The sequence below is a fragment of the Trichoderma breve genome, chromosome 1, assembly GCF_028502605.1.
Source record: "Trichoderma breve strain T069 chromosome 1, whole genome shotgun sequence".
Classification (NCBI taxonomy): Eukaryota; Fungi; Ascomycota; class Sordariomycetes; order Hypocreales; family Hypocreaceae; genus Trichoderma; species Trichoderma breve.
In genome coordinates this window covers 275,211-293,153 of record NC_079232.1, presented here as the reverse complement: position 1 = coordinate 293,153, position 17,943 = coordinate 275,211, and the positions used below count along the sequence as shown (strand labels likewise).

The following is a 17,943-nucleotide window of genomic DNA, read 5'->3' as shown; positions in this document are numbered from 1 at the left end:
ATGTTCTCCCAGTCTAGCTTCGTTCAGTCGCTCTGCAACTTGAACTCGCAATCCTATTTATTCTTCAACACTATTAGACAGGATCTTGTAAACATTAGTCATGGAGTTATTTAAAATGATAGAATTATAAAGTGTGCCAATGAAATTTTTTTACGCAGCAAATTCATTTACTTCTTCCTTTCAAATGTGTCTAGTGGTAAAACTTCATCTTCATCTTGTTGGTATCATATCACGATCCGTATTCAGCATGAAGTTGGGGATATTATTGGACACTCATCGGAGCTGTTGAAGATTGACTGCAAAGAAGTAGGGCACGGTTTGCTGCGGATTTAAAACGACACTCTACGGGCCAGGTAGGTTGAATCAGATTGTGTTCTGTAATTCGGGTATCGAAGGGGACGCAGTTCTTGTCGCAGGCATAAGGCCATACCATGTTGTACGTACTTCTATCTGGAGTAATTTATCTCCAAAGATGAAAGAATTGAGGCAAGTATTGAAAGCTAACGGAATGGCCGAGCGTTGGAACGAATAGAACAGATCCAAGATCTAAGATGTCGGCTAATGAGTAGTAAATCAGACACCCTACTGCCCTTTGGCCGCATTTGCTGTCCCTGTGTAAGATAAGATAACTTGGCTATGTAAACACATGACGAATTCTTGGGTGCCTCAGATTGTATTGCTGCGGACTATATCAGCCAAATGTTTCCGATGCATAGCTCTAATCTGATGGTCCATCTGACGGAGTGTCCTTAGTACTTCATCGATAAGATTTCCTCTAGCAATATTGGTGTTTTTCTTTGTTTGGCTATGATCTTTTATCGTCTCTAAAGATTCTGCACTGCTAGTGGACATCGAAGAGGCATACTCAATGGCCTGGTGCTCATCCAGATTCTGCTCCGTGCTTCCTTGGATCCCTACCAGCTGGGGTTGAGGAAATTGTATAGGGATCAAATTGTCGAAATCGCAGATTTCTTCGCCGAGTGTATTATTCCACGGTAATATCTGCTCTATGTTGTATTGACCTTGGCTTATTGTTCCAGTTGGATATATCGATGGCTCGCCATGAAAGTTCGGTATCCAAGGATCTAATAGATCCGGTTCAATTTGAGAAGTAACCGGATACAAAAAGTCCTCGTTGCCAGTGGCATAATCCACAGGGTGAAGCTCCATCTCTGTCGCACATGGTTCCTGGTGTAGCTGTTGTAAATCGGTGGTTGTTTGAGGATAGTGTGAACTTGAAATAGAGAAATCGTGCTCTTGGGTTCGATTTGACGGAAGCTCGGGGGCTATCGACGCTGAGGAAGGCCAGTCTAGGGTCATCTGTTATCATGAGAACAACAACATTCACAAGCACATCGAGAGGCGGCTACTTTACCTTTTGAGATTCGAGCGTCGTCTGTAGCGTTTCTGACGGCTCAGTAGTAGCAAAGATATGGTTGGGTAATGACATGGTAACAGGTAACTTGCGTGAATACCACCGGAAAGGCCTCCTCAGCCTATATCTAAATATGGCCAGCTGGCAAAATGTGCGGGAAAAAAATACAAGGGTCATGCTAGCTGCGATTCTTCTGACCAGGCCAATGATGTGAGCCGGAGGCATCTCCGTGGAGAGGGGCGGCTGAACCGCCTACGAAAAAAGTCCGTCATATCGGAATGCAAAGTTTACAGATGATCTCCATTATTTCTTCGGAAATAAAAGGCATTAAATGAGATGCTAATCTTATGAATTTTTATTTCCATCAAATACCGCAGGCTATTGCTGATAATCTCGAAATTGGCTCCTGGATGTAATTGCGTAGCACCCCTTCCTTATATGAAGAAGATCGCCTGGAGATTGGCCACTCTATTTATTTTTTGCCATAATATAATTATGAATTGCGCGTTCATGGGACATTATTCATGGAAATCTCTAGAGGATGAGCCGCAACCCACGGGAATTGTCTCCATATTTAAATGTCGTGTGCCCTTACTTAGAACATGATTTGGTGGTGACGTAGTCTGGCTGCAAATAGATGTGGTAGTTACAAATATCCATGCGATTATATTTACCAATCACTCTTGATCGTAAAGTGGATTGTTACGACCAATCTCATGTCCTAATTATAATGTAACCCAGTGTATTGGCACCAATCGTCAAAGCCTGAGCTAATTAGATGGCTCTTGTGTCAAGTTTCAAAGAAGAAAGACAAAGATACTTCCCAAAGCTATCTGTATAACTCAGACACAGTTGTAATAACAGTGATAGCATGTATCATGGCCTTATATATCAAGATGACACTGGTAGAGGCCATCGTTAAGACAAAAGCCTGGGCGCTATACACAGCCAACCAGGGGGATTCACAAGTATTGACCTCTTCACGAGAAATTCGGCCTTGGAGATTTGTCATCGTTTCTGTACGCGCCTCGTTAATGGACCAGTCTCGTACGTTCTTTTACGCTTCCCACAACCTTTCTGACAGAAGCTGATTATATGCAAGTCTGCGCTGTCAAACTTTTTACATGAGTCTGCGGTTTTCCCTCATTGGGAAATAATTAAATATGTACTTATCATCGCTACAATAAAAGAAGACTGATTGAGTAGACAATTGAAATGTTATGTGAGGAAAATTGATGTAGATCTTGGGCTTGATCTTTTGGTGAGTAGAGTGCAGATATGTAGTGTTCTGTTACAGTTTGCTTCTTCCTAACCATCTTATCACGGCGCGGTGTTTGATGGAGCGATTCAGTAAAACTACCTATGTAGTCACTCTTCCGAAATTTTTACTTCTTAGTCTCTTCTTTGTCAGGGGTGTTTAAAATTTAGGAGTCAACACAACGCATCCGTGACATCATCGGAGATTGCTCCGTAAGGCATCTCATTGGCTGCTAGTGAGCCGTGTCGTTAGGTACATCCAAGGGCTACGAAACAAAGTTATGGTTGTGAAGATGCGGAGAAAATCGCCACCCAAAATTACTAACCAAGGAGCTCAAAAGGGATGACGAAACTCAGGCACAGATACGAAGTGACAGAATGCTTCAGACATCCACTACCTCTTTCTTAATTGAGGTGTCATTGCATTAGATCAGAGCTGCAATTCTGGCCACTGGCTGTTGAGTAGACATGGCGAAGCGATACCAGCCACTCCTCCCAAGTAGCTCCAGGTCCTCCACAGGCACAGAGCAGAGCGAAACGAGCTCTCAGCAATTGAAGCGACGTCGCAGCGGCGTGGCGGTGGCTTGTAATGCCTGCCGTCGAAAGAAAATACGAGTAATTCATTGGATGATTGAGCGAGAGTATCCTTTGAACTCGGTCTGATGCTGGTTACAGTGTGATGGCATTCGTCCAGCTTGCTCGACATGCCGGGGGATCGCAATTCGGTGCACATACCGCGACGATTATAAACTGACTACAGAATCGCAGAAGCTTCTTGTTGAAGTGATGCGTATTCTTAATGCTCTTCCAGAAAGAGAGGCGTTACTTATGCTGCGTTCATTAAAGAGTGAGACTGACGCGGCAGTAATATTATCTACACTGAGAGATGGAGTGCCGACAATCCGGCGACCATCTGAGCTTCGTAATGCTGTCGCAATTATGGATAACTCATTTCAAACTCTGGAGCTTGAATCTCAGAACCCAAATGCATATCCTTTTCTACCTCCTATGATTCCCCAGACGTTACCGGAAGATGCGTATCATCAGCTTACCACTCTAGACGGGCAGTCAGCTGCCTCAGCCTCTTCTCAGCGTTCGTTATGGGATACTGCTCCCACGGCATCGAAAATATCACTTTGCGACTCTCGATTGTTCCAATTGAACATTAGCCATTGGACCAATGTTCCGATATCGAATGAGGCGGCTGCCCGCGCCATATCCCTGTACTTGGAGACAGATCATCCTCTACTGGGATACTTTGACCCCAACCTCTTTGTGTCGGATTTGGTAAATCTTAAACATGACTACTGTTCCCCAATGCTGGTGAATGCGCTGCTTTATTGGGCTTGTGTAAATTCTGACCTTTATTTTCGTTCTTAAACTACACTGCTAATGTCGAAAACAATAGCAAATGTACAGCGCAGTAGACCCAAATATTGATGTACACGCAGCTGCATTCTGTGCGGAGGCTGAGAGTATATGGAAGACCGAGCGAGAACACGATGCGATCACCAATCTGGCTGCAGCCCTGTTCTTAAGCTTAGGTTACCTAGGCCAAGGGAGAGATCATGCTGTACTGTCGTATATATCACAGGCTACCAAGATGGCTGTGCGACTAGGTCTCTTTGGCGTTGAAAACAATGACAAGGCAAAGCTCAAAGTTGACAAATTGGCGACAGAAGCGGCCAGCGCCTACTTATACGCCGCTTGGGGCTCATTCAACTGGATTAGGTATGTCCCCTTCTCCAATCCTTTTTGAGTGGAATGAAAATGATCCATGATTACTCACTCAAGGATATTCTCTCTTCACCCGTACGTGTAGTCTTATGTCGCTCTTCTATCGTCAACCTGGGCTAGAGGGGCCTAAATACCCCCCACACCTGCCCATACCCGGATTTGAACACGACAACGGTGCCGATGAAGCAATGAGTCCCAATTCTCCTGGTTCCCAGTCCCAGTTACCGTACATGGGGGGCGTATTTCCTTATTTATGCAAATTCTGGAGCATCATGTACGGGGTGAGCCTAGCTTATAACGACAACCAATCGACTCTGAACAGCTCTGGGACTTTAAATTTCGCGGAATATAAGTTCCGTGAATTACTTGCTTGGAGCAATACTCTTCCCTCGCATCTCTTACGTGTCAACAGGAATCCACATTATGTCCAAGTTTTACAGTAAGTCCTTGCACTCCCCGTGCTATATCCCCCCTCCTCCTCTTTCGTACCTGTATGTTGCATTACACTAACTCTACCGGCGATCCCAGCATTTGGTTCCATACTGCTGTTCTTTGCCTCTTCAAACCCAGTATCCAACAATTTGGAATTAGCCGTCTTCGAGCCCTTCCAAAGAGCATTAGCTCCCCGGAACTCGTGTATGCTGCTTCCATTTCTCAGCTGAAGCAGCTTGTCGTGAATTATAGACTACACTTCGCATCGTCTACATATACCATTTTGTGGCATACAGCCCTGATATATCTCGCCAACGAAATTCTCAGCACACCAAAAGATGATGACTGGTTCTTTTACTTTCTGCTTTGTGTTTATGGGTACGAGCAACTGCGCCGATCTTGGCGAGTTACCGCGTCCATTTCGAGAGCACTCTTGTCAATGGCATTGCGCAAAGGGGACATCACAAGTGGTACGGCTCGTCGAATCTTGAAAGATCTTCAGAGTGACCGCTATCGCAAGAGGTTCGGCGAAATCAGAGCAACATTCATGGCGGATTTGGACCTGGCCGAGTCCGATCCGGGTTCGGCGACTGTTGAGAAGCAAGCAGGAGATTTTGAGCACAATGCTATGCTGAGAGACTACACGAATATACTGGATGAAGATGAAGAATAATTATTTTTCAGAATATTTTTTGTAAAACTTTTCATCTAATCTAATGGGGTTCTCTAATATTGGTCTATACATGATGGAAGAGTAAATAGCATATCTATAAGCAATGCGAAATGACAGCAGGAATTGCATGTAAAGGTTGCAAACCCACCCCACCCTAGAAGCAAAAGATTTGATCCGTCATCTTTCCAACGGCTCCTGGGGCTTCGAAGCCCATTGCCACCAATGCCTTCTTAGAGGCGTTCACCATTCCAGGAGGCCCGCAGAGCATAACTTTGGTGTCTGGCGATGGCCCTGGTAGTTTCGAAGTCATGACGGCCTGCGTGACAAATCCTTTTCCATAGGCCCATTTTTGAGGAGGCTGATCCAACATGTACCAGACTTTGAAGTTCTTGGGGTAGTTTGTGGCAAATGCGTCAAGTTCTTTGCGCAGGAGAATATCTTCTTCGGTTCGGTTGGCTAAGATCAGGCTGACCTCGGTGGTATCTTTATCGTCCTCGCAGATGGCGCGAATTAGCTGATACATGGGTGTAATCCCCGTTCCTCCTGCAATCATTCCAATCTTCTTGCAGAGGCCTCTCTTGTATCGCATGGCACCTTTTGGACCACGGAAAAGCACTTTGTCGCCCACCTTTAAGTTTGCCAGGTATTTTCCAGTCAATAAACCATCTGGATAGCACTTAATTACGAGTTCCAGTCTGCCGAGATCCGCGTTGTTTGAGACTGGTGTGTATGATCTGGAAACGTCTGCTCCATCAATGGCGGCTTTGATAGCGACGTGTTGGCCGATAGGAATGCCAATCACATCAGTTGGCTTTGGTAGCTGAAACACAAAGAGAAAAACGTTCGGTGATAACGTGTCTTTTCTAATCAGCGGAAGGCTTTTGTATTCTTTGGGCTCCAGCCAGCCTCGAGCAAGCTGTGGATTGCTTTTGGCGACACTGTTGCTCTTCATATGCGGGGGATATTTTGTAAAGCCGGACTCGATTTGAGTAAATTTCGACAGCTGAGTTCCAATAACAACTCCAGCAGCAGTACACAGAAGACTGGCTGCAATGAATCCATTTGAGAATCCTCCTTGGGGCAAATGGACGGTTGGAAGCCAGCGAGGCGACAGCTGAGAGAGAGAAGCCTTTCCTAACACTTCAGGCAGATTGAGATGGCCATTCGAGGCAAGTAATAGTGACAATCCACCAGCAATTGGGATGGTTGCCAATGTAACCTTGGCGATAGAGGACGATGAGGGCGTGGCGGACTTTACACTCTCGGTCGTTTGCTGGACTAGTCGAACAGTCTTGGGACGGACAATCTCATGAGCATCCTTGGCGGTGCCAATTAAATAGGTTTTCAGGATCCCATCAGCATCTTCAGAATGTCCAACCTCTTCGTAGGCTGCCGTTGCATCGGTGCCGGCAACATCAATTAAGACATCCGCTCCGCCAGGGTGGTCTCTCACGTATTTGGAGACATCATAGACTAAATATGGCCAGGTTAGTAAAGAAGAAAGCATTACGGGCCGTTGCTTCGATGAGAATGTCTTACCCTTGCCGTGGATCATAACCCACAGGTCATCTCTGGTCTTGTGCACGGCAACTTCCTCTGTAGAATATTCTTGCATGGCTGCAATATTACTCGAACAGGTCTTATTAAGAAACTAGGAGGATAGGAGAATAGAAGAATTAAAGGAAGTTGTTTATAGGAAGAAGCGAGAGGAACTTGGCTGATAGAAATGTTCCAAATCAGACCAAAGCAGAGGATGATGATAGAGGTAGAGAGCTTTGTTGATGTATCTTGAAAGAATCCTTTGCTGACAGACTTCTCTTCCATATATAATGATAGAACGCCTGTGTAACATATCAACTGAAGGAATTAAGACATTGCATCCATCTCCAGCGTGTAAGTTGGCCCCCACTAAATCGGGCATTCCGAAACAGTTGCCGCGGAAAGGTTCACACTGTCTTCGCCGCGCTCCGGCTGCCCTTGCCGAGCCAATTGATTGGATCATGAAAAAGCGATCCTCGGATAGCCATCATAGGAGAGACCATTGCCGAGGATAGATGTCGATGAGATACAGGAATAACGTCATCCACACAAACTGGATGGATTTGCTCGGCAGTTGTAAGCGAAGTTTCGCGATCCCGAGACTGCTAAGTCCGGGCCGTTTGAATCCTACTTATAAGTCTCGAGCTTCGCACAAGATGAAGCTTACTAGAAGACAGACACATCGTCGAAAGCTAGTGTTACTAAGTCTGACGACTACAACACCATGGCAGTACAACAGTTCTATCTCCTTGGAGAGCCGATAACGTCTGCGAGAGAAATCGACATCTCGTCGAACTTGGATCTCGATGGACTTAAACACTTAGTTGCCTCTTATTTTGCCATTGTCGAGCCAAATGGTATGTTCTCATAGGAAACAAACAACTTTGCCTGATTTATTGGCACATATTACTCACCATCTACTAGGAATTGAGTTCCAAGTCCAGGAAAGCGCATTGCAAGAAGTCTCAGACATCACTTCTGTCACTGGACCAGTGGCTATCTCTATCGATGGACATGCTGTCCGTGACCCTCCCGGTCCCAAAGGGTTGCCCTATCTCGGAAATTTCTTTGAAATTTACCCAGACCACTTGGGCAACCACCAACGTCTCTTCCAGCATTACGGACCGGTGATCAAGACAACCAACATGGGCCGTGTTGTGTATCAAACAAACGACCCGAATATTGCTCTAATTGCTTTTAACGAGTCCGACTTCTTCACGAAGAAAATTAATGAGTCCCATCCTCTTTACGCCTTAAAGACGCCAGCCGCCGGTGTATTCTTGGGAGACACCGATACCGAAGAATGGAAGGTCGCCCATAAATTCCTGCCTCCCGCTCTTGGCCCCAAAGCCGTTCGTCACTATGCACCGACTATGCAAAAAACTGTCGAAGATGCGTCTAAAGTGTTTGATGCGCTGGATGAACAGGGTGAAGCGTGGAATGTCTACCAGTACATGCTGAAGCTTGGCTCACAAGCTGTTGGAAAGCTCACCTTGGGCCTCGACTTTAACCACTTTTCTTCACCTGATGCACCTGTTCATGAGATGGTTCATCTGATTGCTGAGGTGCTATCGCTGAATAAGAAAGTTACCTCCAAGGGCGATTGGTATAGCAGCCTGCCCTTTGGTGATCCCAAGCGCTTGAAGGATGTGAAGCATCGGGTTGAAGAAATGGTCGAAGAGTCTATCCAGAGAGCTGCTAGAGGTGGCGTGGAGGATCTTCCTCTACAAGATGCTGCCATAGAGGCATCGAACATGGTTGGTGAGTAGCCCCGTGTCCACTCATTGAATCTCTCCATACTGATACTGACCGTTACTCAGACTATGCGATTCGAGCAATCGACAACAAAGGCGAGAAACTACCAAAGTCTAGCCTGGTTTGGGCTCTTGTTGTTGCCACTGGTGCTGGCTTCACAACTACTAGCTCCCTGCTTTCATGGCTCATCTATGGATTGGTTACCTATCCAGGAATGCAAGAGAGACTCCTTCAAGAGCTAATTGACAATGACTTTACCGAAGAAACGCAGATTACTTCAGATTACACGGATCGTTTAGTGTTCCAAGATAAATACATCAAGGAGATGCAGCGAAAACACAATCCGTCATTCCAACCAGGACGAACAGCAAAGACCGACCTTATTCTTCCGGGTGGCTACAAGATTCCCAAAGATGCTGTCGTTATCCCCGCTTTGCACCATATCCACCACAACCCTGAGCTATGGAGCAACCCAGAGAAGTTCGACCCAGATAGGTGGGATACAGATGAGGTCAAGAACAGACCAAAGGGGTCGTATATGCCGTTTGCCGCGGGAGGACGAATGTGCATTGGGTTCAACTTTGCACTTCAAGAGATCAAAGTCTTCTTACCAAAGTTGATTTACCGATACAAGTTCACCCGCGAAGGAGACGCGACAGTCGAGTACGATCCCATGTTCCAGCTAATCAGACCGAACAACTTGTATGTGCGAGCTGAAAGGCGTGTCAAGTGGCCGCCTAAGTCTGGTGCTGCTTCTCCTAAGAATGGTACCGCATAAGTTGGGAGACACATGGCGGAAGTTCTTCCTGGAAAGCTCAGTGCTGCTATGGCCATGAGCTGATTCATTGCATTAAAAGATTATAGAAAATTGATGTTCAACGTTCACACCATGTACTTAGTTTCTCAGCCATAGACTTTAGATAGAATTTAGATCAAGTATGACGATTTTCTTTTACAATTTCTGCCCATATGGATAGTCTTGGCAGATTTGAATGAGCTGATTTCGTGGATTTGGCTGCCTGACGTTGTACACAATGGGGAGCTGGTAGTACTTTAAGCGGCACCCCATTACACTTACCAATTGATGAGATGTTCTTTTTCACACAAATACTTACATTTTGTACTTTTTATATTTAGATATCTGACATGAGTTTACGAGCGGCTAATAGTGACGTATACTCCCCTAGAGACATGTTAATTGAGGGTTTCCACTAATAATTGAGATTGCCTTACCTGATGCCAGCCACCTCTGAGTTAGTACTCTCAATGCTTCTTGCAAGGTGGCTAGTGAACCAGCATTATCCACTGCTTGCTCTTCTGGTAAACTAGACAGTACAATACAACTTTGGTATAACAAGTGCATTATAAATGGTGAGACAGTTGGTAAAGGGATAGTGCCCCCTGGCAGGAAATTTTGGGACATGCGGGCAGACTCTCGAGCTATTACTCTAGGATCAACTATTGGGTAACTGAGCGACTGACTGCCAACCGGTGCTTTCATTTTTTCCAAGGATGATGATTGTTCGAGCAATAGAAGTGCACTATTTGTTTCGTCAATACATTGGGGAAAAAAAGTATGTTGGTCAGTTCTCACATGTAGCACGCTGCTGTCTGTGTACAGAACTCAAGACTTCTTGTCTCTGCTTCAGATTGGGAGAGGTGAATAAGAGCGTGAAGAGTGCGGTTCAATTGCGCCGCTTCTTGCACGTAGAAAGCGTCATCTCTAGGCTCATCAGAGACATGTCTGATGACTTGTCCTAAAAGATATGTTGCTTGAGCAAATCGTGCGAATCGTCCCATTCGTAGTTGTGACTGGGATCCTATGGTGAATAATTCGGTGGCATGCAACACCTGAATAACCGTTAGATTGCAGAACGTGTGAACGATATCCAATACATACCCCCTGCTCCCATGAAGCATCGTCAGCTGGGAGAATGTCACCAGTTGCTGGGTCCGCAGTAGCAAGCATACGTGGTGGATTTCCCAAGTTGATGAACCTTCAGAACACATCAGCTAGGGAAATTACTGGTTGGGTAAATGAAGAAATTTGCGGGCGCAGCCCCATCAAAATAGACCATTTAAATAGTGCATACCTGTCTAAAATCAAAATCGCCCACCATACTCTCCTTCTCTCCTCTATATCATCCCACGGGAGTCCCGTTGCGTTACTCTGCTTTATGTCCTTGTCAAGTCCCAGTGCTACTGCATGTCTAGCGCATGTGCCTACAGACATATAAGCAGCCGGATAAATGCAGTGTCCAAGCTCGTAAAGCGCTATGAAGATGCCAGCTTGTACGAGTCTGATGCTCAGATTCCCAGCATTCTCCAGCTCAAAGAAAAACTGCTTGGCGGCGATATACGCAGGGGATTTGGGACTATCAGATGCCGTTGGTGTCCAATTTATTAACTGCATAGAAAGAAGGAGCAGAGTGGAATCTGCATGGACTGGGGATAGTGGACTGAGGAGATGCTGGTATATCCAACTCTTTGATATACACGGCATATATGCATAGACATTACCGAAGAAGGTTGTCACCATCTGCCGGACCTCCTCATCTCCACCCAGAAAGTCGCTGACATATGCCGGAACTGCTAGACTAGGCCGCGGAAGTTCCAGTCGAGCCTGGCGAAAGATATTCATATCCAGGAAGAAAGAAGGCGGGAAAGGTTGCTGCACAACTCGCTGTTGGGCCTGAAGGGCAATCAAGGAGCTGTGCGCGTTGGATGGCCGAAGACCACTTGGATATTCACATTTTCCACCGTTTCTGTTGGATGTGAGTATCTGGGAATACATGGAAAGTGGTGAAGTTATACCTTCGGCAATGTCCGCATTGTGGTAATGCTTTGTCACACTTCCCCTTCCTCTGCTTGCATCTATTACAAGCAAAGGGAGCAAGCATCTTGTCTTGCGGGAGTTGCCGTCTCAACCTTGCATGCGGATTCTTCGGACTCGCGGCCGTTGTCCGTAGCGGCGGCCGGCAACTCTTATAGGAACCGGCTGGCCGTGATTACCAAGCACGCTGTCCGCGCATTAGCGACATAAACCAGAAGCTAAACTCCCGTAGTGTGCGATGCTTAGACTCCGCTAGACTTACGTGGGCCAAGTACGCAGATTCCAACTTGCCCGGCGCTAGCCTGGTTCTCAAGTGTGCGTGGAACATCTACATTAGCTGGCTTGGAATGATACTGAACTCTGTAGCCTCGTTGAGAAATGACATAACTAGATGCTGTATACTTGTAGTTGCATATAGAACTCCAAAGCATTTTACTAATTATAGCTCTATACATGAGAATACAGCATACGTATGTCTGTATTTGTAAGATTTCTCTAATACTCTGGAATCAAATCATTAGTGTGTTCTAATGTGATCCTTCCAAGTATATAAGATGCCTTCTACAGCATGTAGGAGAAATTTCACTTTTATCATCAACAGTAGATCTTAACAGCTCCATCTACCAATCTACTCTTCAATCTCCTTTTCAATCCACTCTTCAATCCACTCTACCCCTCCAATTCATCATCAGCCATGGCATCCAGGTTTCGTGTTTTGATGGTCCTTTCGTCGGCCACCAAGTTCACTACAACTGGCGCCCCTACAGGATGGTACCTCCGTAAGTTTACTTTACAAATGAAAATACTTGATGTTGAAACAGTCTCTAATTTAATCCTTTAGCCGAGTTCGCTCACCCATACAAGGTCTTGAGTGAAATCGCCGACGTTACAGTTGTCTCGCCAAAGGGCGGTTTCTCTCAAGTTGACCCAGGCTCCGTCAAGAACACAGCAACTACTGATTCACTCTCTCACTCCTTCCTAAAGGACAACGAATCAGTATGGTCCAACACTGGCAAAATCAGCGACTACATTGGGAGGGGAAAGGAATTTGACGTCATCTGCCACCCAGGTGGCCACGCACGTATGTCTAATGCCATAATTGTTTGCTGGAGTAGCAAAGATAACTGATTTTCCTAGCTCTGTTTGACTTGGCCGAGGACAACGACCTGAAAACCCTGATTAGTGAGGTGTATGAAGCCGGAAAGATCGTTGCAGCAATTTGCCACGGTGTTATTGTTCTCAAGGATGTTAAGCTCTCCAACGGCCAATACCTGGTTGCCGATGCGCCCGTTACTGGCTTCAGCAATGAGGAGGAGGACAAGGTTGGCTTGACCGATGCATGCCCGGTGCTTGTGGAGACAGAATTGGTCAAGATGGGAGGACGTTTCGAAAAGTCAGACGCTCCGTTCAAGGCACATGTCACTGTTGCACACAACGGACGTCTTATCACTGGACAGAACCCAGCCAGCGCACCAGAATTCGCTGAAGCAATCAAGCAGTCGCTGCTGAAGGCTTGAAGTGCAAAACCAGGGCTTAACGACTCACGATACAAGCGGAAAGCTTCAAATAAGCTCTAGTACAGATAGAATAGTTTAATGTCAAGTTACTCATTTATTTAATCTTCGACATCTCCTACATGATAATTGAAGGTAAATTTGTTTTGCCTCTCCATCTATTGTGAATTTCCCATCAAAAAATGTGTTCTCTTTTTGTCGTGTGTTACGGCAGAGCAACAAACAAACGATGCGTAGGCAGTACCGATAGTTCACGGCGAGTGAACTTGACTGGTTTACTGTCACCTATTGCGGTCGCCGGCCACCCCCCACACTGACGGTCCTCTTCGGAATCACGGCAAACGACAAGATCACGGCAAGCTACAGTGTTTCGTGCAGCGCCAAGGCATAAACTAGCCCTTCTGGGGGTTTAACTTCTCCAGCGACTAATGCAGAGGGATGACGGGCTAATGTCGCTTTAAGGATACTAGCAAGACAACATCTACACTGTCATTACGATGAAAGACAAAATTCTCTCATTTAATCTACAATTAGAAGGATCTGACGCCGTTAAAGAAGTGTTCTTGTGGATCAGCCACTTATCCCATCATTCCTTCCATGTCTAGGAGGTATGGAAATCAAGATGAGTCTGTGGAACAATACAATTACAATACGTTGCCACCAAAACCATCATTTACGGAGAAATTAATAAACAGTCAGCTTGGGAAGATACATCTCGATCAAAATAACTCATGGACTAATAGAAAGATACCTAATTGTCTTAGGTATTTATAGTAACAGACTCTGCAAGTGGTGTTGGTAAAGAGCTAGCTACAATAGCCATCCACCGCTCACCACTTGGTGGGGTGGACCTCAACAATACGAATTACGTTGTAGACGTTAATGCATAGACCGAATATAGCAATAATAAAACCAGAAACTACTCTCATGGAACACAATTCACCAAACTGGAAAAAGAAAAATGAAGTCATAAAAATTGGACTCTAAAAATACATGCCTCGCTGGCAGAGGCTGGCAATTGAGGTAGTAGTCTATTCACTAATTTATGCTGCTTCGGAATTGTTCGCTGGTCTTTCGATGGATGTGAGTTTGAGACAGACCTAGCCTTGGGGACATTGTATTGGACAAAGAATTGACTTGGAAATTACGCCTAAATCTAAGGTAAAGGGTTGGACTGGCATCGCAAGGGAATTTTGGAGATGGTCTGAGGAGCAAAGCAAGCAATATCGACAACAGCTATATGAGCTGCATGCTGACCGATTTAGATACCTGTAAGGTTGTAATTATATAAAGCCCATGTTATCTAAAAGAGATCTTCAACACGCAATGGTAATCAATGGAGCATAACAAGTTGTCTATTCATTTATTTATTCGTTTGTTTTTCTAAATTAAGATTGTCATATGAAGTGACACAGTCTCCATTCTCTTATCAGTCGAATGGTGTAACGAACCAAGTCCGAAGATCACTCGCACTCATTTTCGGCGACTGTGATTAAGCGTGGTTTTCCCGGTCGCCACGTCAGCAGCCTGTTTGGCCTCGTTGCTACGCGTTGGTGGCTGTTCACATGGCAATATTGATGCGGCAAAAACAGTGAGCTAGGCTTTCCGCTATTGCTGCCCCTTGTCAAAGCTTCCATTTTGAGTTGACCAATTCAGCTAACTGCGGAGTTTCCGTACTTTTACTGTGAGAAATGGACGCCCTCAAGAACGAGCTTCGCACAACATACGTTGCCTTAAATGCCACGTTCAGAGAATACCTTGAATCACAAGGCTTTGATAAGGCGATAATTGATCATTATGTGCAGGTGAGTATGGCCAAAGCCGGTGGAGTCCTTTCCTGCCTGCAGTGCCTAACTTTATATAGTGCTTCTCCGCAAACGTTGGAACCGGCAAACTCCATCGGGGGTTAGCAACACTATACATTGGAAGGCAACTTGCGAAAACTGAAGTAAATGAAGAACAGTCAAACCAACTCTGCGTCTTAGCATGGCTTGTCGAGATGCTAGGAGCGCACTATCTGATTCTGGACGACATAATGGACGAATCGACAACCCGTCGTGGTGAACCGTGCTGGTATCGCCAGCCACACATCGGCCTCATGGCCATCAATGACGCATGCATTCTGAAATCTGCCATCTTCTTTTTTCTCAAGAAATTCCTACGCCAACATCTCGCTTATATCGATATAGTCGAGCTCTTCGTTGACCTTGGACTCCATACTGAACTAGGTCAGCTGTGCGATCTTGCCGCTGCGAAAGAGGAGGATATCGGAATGTTTACCGAGGAAAAATACTGGTCGATAGTCAAAGAAAAGTCTTCATACAGTATATCAGGGCCAATCATGCTCGCTTTGGCATATTGGCGGCTCGCAACACCGAAGAACTTGGAACAGACTCATACCTTTGCAGTGGCACTAGGTGAGTATTTCCAGGTAAACGACGACTATATCGATGTATACGGGGACTATGAGATTACAGGGAAACATGGGACGGACATTCAAGACAAAAAATGCTCGTGGCTCATTATTGAGGCGCTGTCTCGGGCAAACGAAGAACAGCGAAAGCGCCTTTTGCAAAACTACGGAAAGAAGGAGCCTTCTCACGTTGATATAGTGAAAAAAGTCTTTGAAGAGCTAGATTTGCCGAAAGCCTTTAGGGAATATGAGGAGAAACAAAGGGTCAAGATTGAAGGGATAATTGCGGCCATGGATGAAAGCGAAGGTTTGAAGCGTGACATATTTCTTATGCTATTTCAGGGCTTTAGAAAGGGACGACAATTTTGATAGTCTCAATTTTTTCACAAAGAAATACATGTATATACTACTTACGAGATTGCAATGGTGATAGTGCAACGTCGGTGCTACCAGCATTGACGAATGGGGTTGCGTTAACTACATGTACGTATGTTAATCCGACAGTAGAGAACAAAAGTTTGTTGCTGCCCTCAACCAGTTCCTTGACCAGTATGATACCAGATAGTCAAAAGCACCCACGCCTTTATAGACCATCCACCAGCAAGATACAATAAGAGCATTACATACCAAGTGTAAACTAAATGAATAGAGCCGGGCGCTGATATGGAGATGAGTAAGAAAGAGACATTTGTAAAGTAAGGATGATATAACTTGGGATCAGGCAATAAATCATTCAGTTGATGTGCGTTAGGTAACCGAGTGTCTAGCTTAACTAGTTATGTAGAGAGTTGTGCATATTCTGAACTGTTGTTGCTTATCCGTTACTAGGCTCCCATTGGCCATCATCAAAGTAGACTTCGAAAGCTAGCTATCCGTTGTAGATAATAAAGTTAACCCTGATGGTTAATATCTGACCCATTTAAATAGAATAAAAATGATAGTTGATCGGATATCGCTGAATCCAAGTAGCTTAGATATCTCGGAGACTGAAAACATGGTCGAGGGACGCAACGTCTGTGAATCTTGACAAAATCACACACCAGGGTGCATCCAGAATGGGCATACTCCTCGCCCGGTTAGTATCATGCTGGATCTGAGTGACCTTGATTATCAATGATTTGAATACCAAGTTCTTTTGGCTCGTTCTAATGTCTCTGGAGCCCGTAAGCTAATTGTTAACCCTACGCTTCCGCCTATATGAGCTCTGGTGCGATCGATCGTAGACATTTGGTGATGAACCGTTTTAGCACGTAAGCGATGCATGTATGGAGTAATCAAGACCCATCCAGGCTATCGGACCGCGGATTGAATAGTCATTGATTGGTATTATACTTTCATCGGATCCACCGTAGAGCAATTCTGCTTGGAGTGGCCCCGGGACTTACGAATACCTTCATTGGCAAAGGCAGCCTCGGCACATGTTTTTGACAGATTCATGCATATGCCTTGGTTAGATCCAGATGACAGGTCACTGCGCTGTTTCAAAAAGAGCTCTCTCCTAGACGTAGGCGGGCTTCGCTAGGAGAAAATGAGGGTCACCAAGCTGAATGTCTTCCAATGTTCCGATTGGCGTGGCTCGTTGAGGAACTGTAGATAATCCAACTGTTTCCTTACGTACAGGAGAGATAAAGCTAAGCCATGCAAAGATTAACACAAAGATCAACTAATGTGCCAACTATCTCTTGATAGGTGCATATCCGTCAGTCCAAGCCTCATCGTCCAACGGTCAACTAGATCCTGTATTCATTCTGGCACCCGGGTATTGTTATTCGGTCGAGGCACCCGTATTATGCCAGTTAAAAACTTGTTCCGAGGCGAGTACGACCGCACTATTTTAGGTAGTGTGTCTGTATCTATATGCCGAGCGCTATGGGCAGCTGCGGTACATTATTTCACTAGCCTCCCCTATCATCGGAGATGCAAAGGGCTGCGTTCAAGAAATTTCCGAGGATATAGTCTGTTCTCAACATCCATCGTACGAGAGGGAATATTGCGGCAATTGTGAGGTATCCGCTGGATAATTTCCATATAACCAGGGCGTTGTGACCTTGCAAGCCTCGTGAGAAAAAAGAGCCTTCTCGACGAAAGACGCCTTTCTGCAACACGGATTTCATCCGAACGCATTAATGGAGCGATAAATCATCCCAACACTTTGGGAGTCAACCTACGAAATCCTTCTGTGACACCTCATGCTGGTTCAGGTTACATTCCGTTGAATATACGCCCGACTATGTGCAGGGTTAAAGCTCCTGCATTGGTTCCAACTCTAACAGTAGCCAGTAAGGGCCCTATTCCCTTTGCCCTGCTACTGTGAGATCGGTTAATTGAGCCGTGCAGAGTTGAAAAATAGCTTAGTATTGTTTGTAATTGAGCCCTGGAATAGGGGGGTGGATTGACACCTGTCCCTCTCAAGTC

General features: G+C 45.4%; 7 protein-coding genes across 7 annotated transcripts; 4 read left to right on the top strand and 3 right to left on the bottom strand.

Annotated features, from left to right (window-relative positions):
- Nucleotides 1-666: 666 nt before the first annotated feature.
- Nucleotides 667-1,450, bottom strand: T069G_00100 (uncharacterized protein; the record flags this gene model as incomplete). Its single annotated transcript, XM_056167310.1, has 2 exons — nt 667-1,320; nt 1,376-1,450. 2 exons carry the CDS (start codon nt 1,448-1,450, stop codon nt 667-669), a joined length of 729 nt encoding a protein of 242 aa, XP_056032626.1.
- A 1,650-nt stretch (nt 1,451-3,100) lies between these two features.
- Nucleotides 3,101-5,474, top strand: T069G_00099 (fungal zn(2)-Cys(6) binuclear cluster domain-containing protein; the record flags this gene model as incomplete). The annotated part of the gene is made up of 5 exons (XM_056167309.1): nt 3,101-3,247; nt 3,308-3,982; nt 4,041-4,363; nt 4,455-4,808; nt 4,898-5,474. 5 exons carry the CDS (start codon nt 3,101-3,103, stop codon nt 5,472-5,474), a joined length of 2,076 nt encoding a protein of 691 aa, XP_056032625.1.
- Nucleotides 5,475-5,628: 154 nt separating this feature from the next.
- Nucleotides 5,629-7,089, bottom strand: T069G_00098 (oxidoreductase NAD-binding domain-containing protein; the record flags this gene model as incomplete). Its single annotated transcript, XM_056167308.1, has 2 exons — nt 5,629-6,947; nt 7,014-7,089. The coding sequence occupies 2 exons, from the start codon at nt 7,087-7,089 to the stop codon at nt 5,629-5,631; spliced, it is 1,395 nt and encodes a 464-aa protein (XP_056032624.1).
- Nucleotides 7,090-7,737: 648 nt separating this feature from the next.
- T069G_00097 (cytochrome p450 domain-containing protein) lies at nt 7,738-9,546 on the top strand (the record flags this gene model as incomplete). The annotated part of the gene is made up of 3 exons (XM_056167307.1): nt 7,738-7,870; nt 7,938-8,774; nt 8,834-9,546. 3 exons carry the CDS (start codon nt 7,738-7,740, stop codon nt 9,544-9,546), a joined length of 1,683 nt encoding a protein of 560 aa, XP_056032623.1.
- An 812-nt stretch (nt 9,547-10,358) lies between these two features.
- On the bottom strand, nt 10,359-12,032 carry T069G_00096 (fungal specific transcription factor domain-containing protein; the record flags this gene model as incomplete). The annotated part of the gene is made up of 4 exons (XM_056167306.1): nt 10,359-10,619; nt 10,669-10,765; nt 10,862-11,642; nt 11,864-12,032. 4 exons carry the CDS (start codon nt 12,030-12,032, stop codon nt 10,359-10,361), a joined length of 1,308 nt encoding a protein of 435 aa, XP_056032622.1.
- A 263-nt stretch (nt 12,033-12,295) lies between these two features.
- T069G_00095 (DJ-1/PfpI family domain-containing protein) lies at nt 12,296-13,118 on the top strand (the record flags this gene model as incomplete). Its single annotated transcript, XM_056167305.1, has 3 exons — nt 12,296-12,380; nt 12,443-12,682; nt 12,739-13,118. 3 exons carry the CDS (start codon nt 12,296-12,298, stop codon nt 13,116-13,118), a joined length of 705 nt encoding a protein of 234 aa, XP_056032621.1.
- Nucleotides 13,119-14,806: 1,688 nt separating this feature from the next.
- T069G_00094 (polyprenyl synthetase domain-containing protein) lies at nt 14,807-15,897 on the top strand (the record flags this gene model as incomplete). The annotated part of the gene is made up of 2 exons (XM_056167304.1): nt 14,807-14,920; nt 14,980-15,897. The coding sequence occupies 2 exons, from the start codon at nt 14,807-14,809 to the stop codon at nt 15,895-15,897; spliced, it is 1,032 nt and encodes a 343-aa protein (XP_056032620.1).
- Between the last annotated feature and the right edge of the window lie 2,046 nt (nt 15,898-17,943).